The 1,514-nt window shown below is 29.7% G+C and overlaps 1 protein-coding gene across 1 annotated transcript; it reads left to right on the top strand.

The window, feature by feature from the left end:
- Nucleotides 1-516: 516 nt before the first annotated feature.
- On the top strand, nt 517-828 carry LOC133696459 (cyclin-dependent protein kinase inhibitor SMR1-like). Its single transcript, XM_062118651.1, has one exon. It carries the CDS (start codon nt 517-519, stop codon nt 826-828), a length of 312 nt encoding a protein of 103 aa, XP_061974635.1.
- Nucleotides 829-1,514: the final 686 nt, after the last annotated feature.

The following is a 1,514-nucleotide window of genomic DNA, read 5'->3' as shown; positions in this document are numbered from 1 at the left end:
AAGATACAGTAATATACGTTGAGAGTTTGGAAAATACTCAAGCTATATAATAATAATAATAATAATATTTTATTACTATTTCGAAGAAGAAAAGATATATAAAAACACTAAAAGAAATACATCTCCTGTTTTTTATTTTAAAAATATAATTTAAAATTATTATAAAAATAAATTTGTTTTATTTCTCTATTTTTATCTGTTCCGAGATTCATATTTATGGTTGATGAGATAATTAAAAAAAAAAAAAAAGCAATGTGACTGCCATCCTAATTATACAGCTCCTCGAATGCTTTAGGAAATTTTGTGCACAAAAATCCAAGTTAATAAATTCTAATAAGAGAACATATCTTTTATTGTCTTATACCGAAAAAAGACGAGCAAAAATAGAAACACACAACCAATTAACAACCTCTCTTAATTCTCTCTCACTATCCTGTTATAATGCACACCTCCTCTTACTGATTAATTCCCTCCATTTCCATGTAGTAACCCTCCACTCCCTCCTGTCAAACAACCATGTCTAGCGATCAAGAACTCTTCCAAAACTTGCCAAAACTTGGATTGAAAGTGATAAAGACGACTCGTAATGATGATGGTGAAGATGATGACTGTGAGCAATATGAGTGCTGCACTCCAACATCAGCTCAACACAAGATTCCTGCCTTGTTAACCTGTCCACCAGCACCAAAGAAACCACCAAGAAGTCCAGATTCATGCAAGAGGAAACTGTCAAATCTGCACTTTTTTGAGGTTATGAACCGTGAAGAGGTGGACTTGTTTTTTAGGTCAAGCAAGAAGGTTGGTTTTGCCTCTGGGGTGGTCGCCTAAACCAGTGATTCTTGCTGCAATAAACGTGACGTGATGATACATATATGTCCCACTTTTCTTTTCTTTAATCTTGTCTCTCCTTTGATTTTTATCTTTGGTGTCCTAAAACTGGCATGGATGCGTTATGATTGTACGTAATTACACGTTCATGTTCCACGTCTTGTGATGGGTCTGAGATTTTTAATGGATTGTTGATCTAAATAATAAATATTTGGTACTATATTTTTGAGTGATCTTACAACATTTTTAGAGTTTTGATAGTCAAAATAAAGTGTTATGAAGATATTATATAAATCATGAGTGATTTAAAAATTTTATTCCGTGTTTCTTAGGGTTAAATGGAGTACTATAATAGGAAAATAACGGAAAACAAGATTAACCAATTTTTTAGAAAGTCATTAAAATTTTTAAACTTAATTTTTCTTAATCATAGATGGTATTTTATAATATTAATATTGTATTAAAGATAAAATACTCCTTTAAAAGCTTAAAATAGTGTGTGCTTATATATATAATCAATAAGTAACTATAAGTGAAAATTATAGTATGCTTTTTTATATTAAAATAGTATATGTTTATCAAATTTAATTGAGATATTAAAAGTAAAAAAATAAAAACTCTGACATTAATGCTTAATGCTATCAATCCTTTCAGTTAATCAATCTACTCGTAAATTCTAGATAACC

Source organism: Populus nigra, chromosome 6 (genome assembly GCF_951802175.1).
Source record: "Populus nigra chromosome 6, ddPopNigr1.1, whole genome shotgun sequence".
In the NCBI taxonomy this organism is placed as follows: domain Eukaryota; kingdom Viridiplantae; phylum Streptophyta; class Magnoliopsida; order Malpighiales; family Salicaceae; genus Populus; species Populus nigra.
The sequence above is the reverse complement of the archived record's forward strand: the minus strand, read 5'-3'. Positions and strand labels throughout refer to the sequence as shown.

Excerpts from the sequence above, each read along its gene's own strand:
- LOC133696459 (XM_062118651.1), top strand. The coding sequence starts at position 517 with ATGTCTAGCGATCAAGAACTCTTCCAAAACTTGCCAAAACTTGGATTG.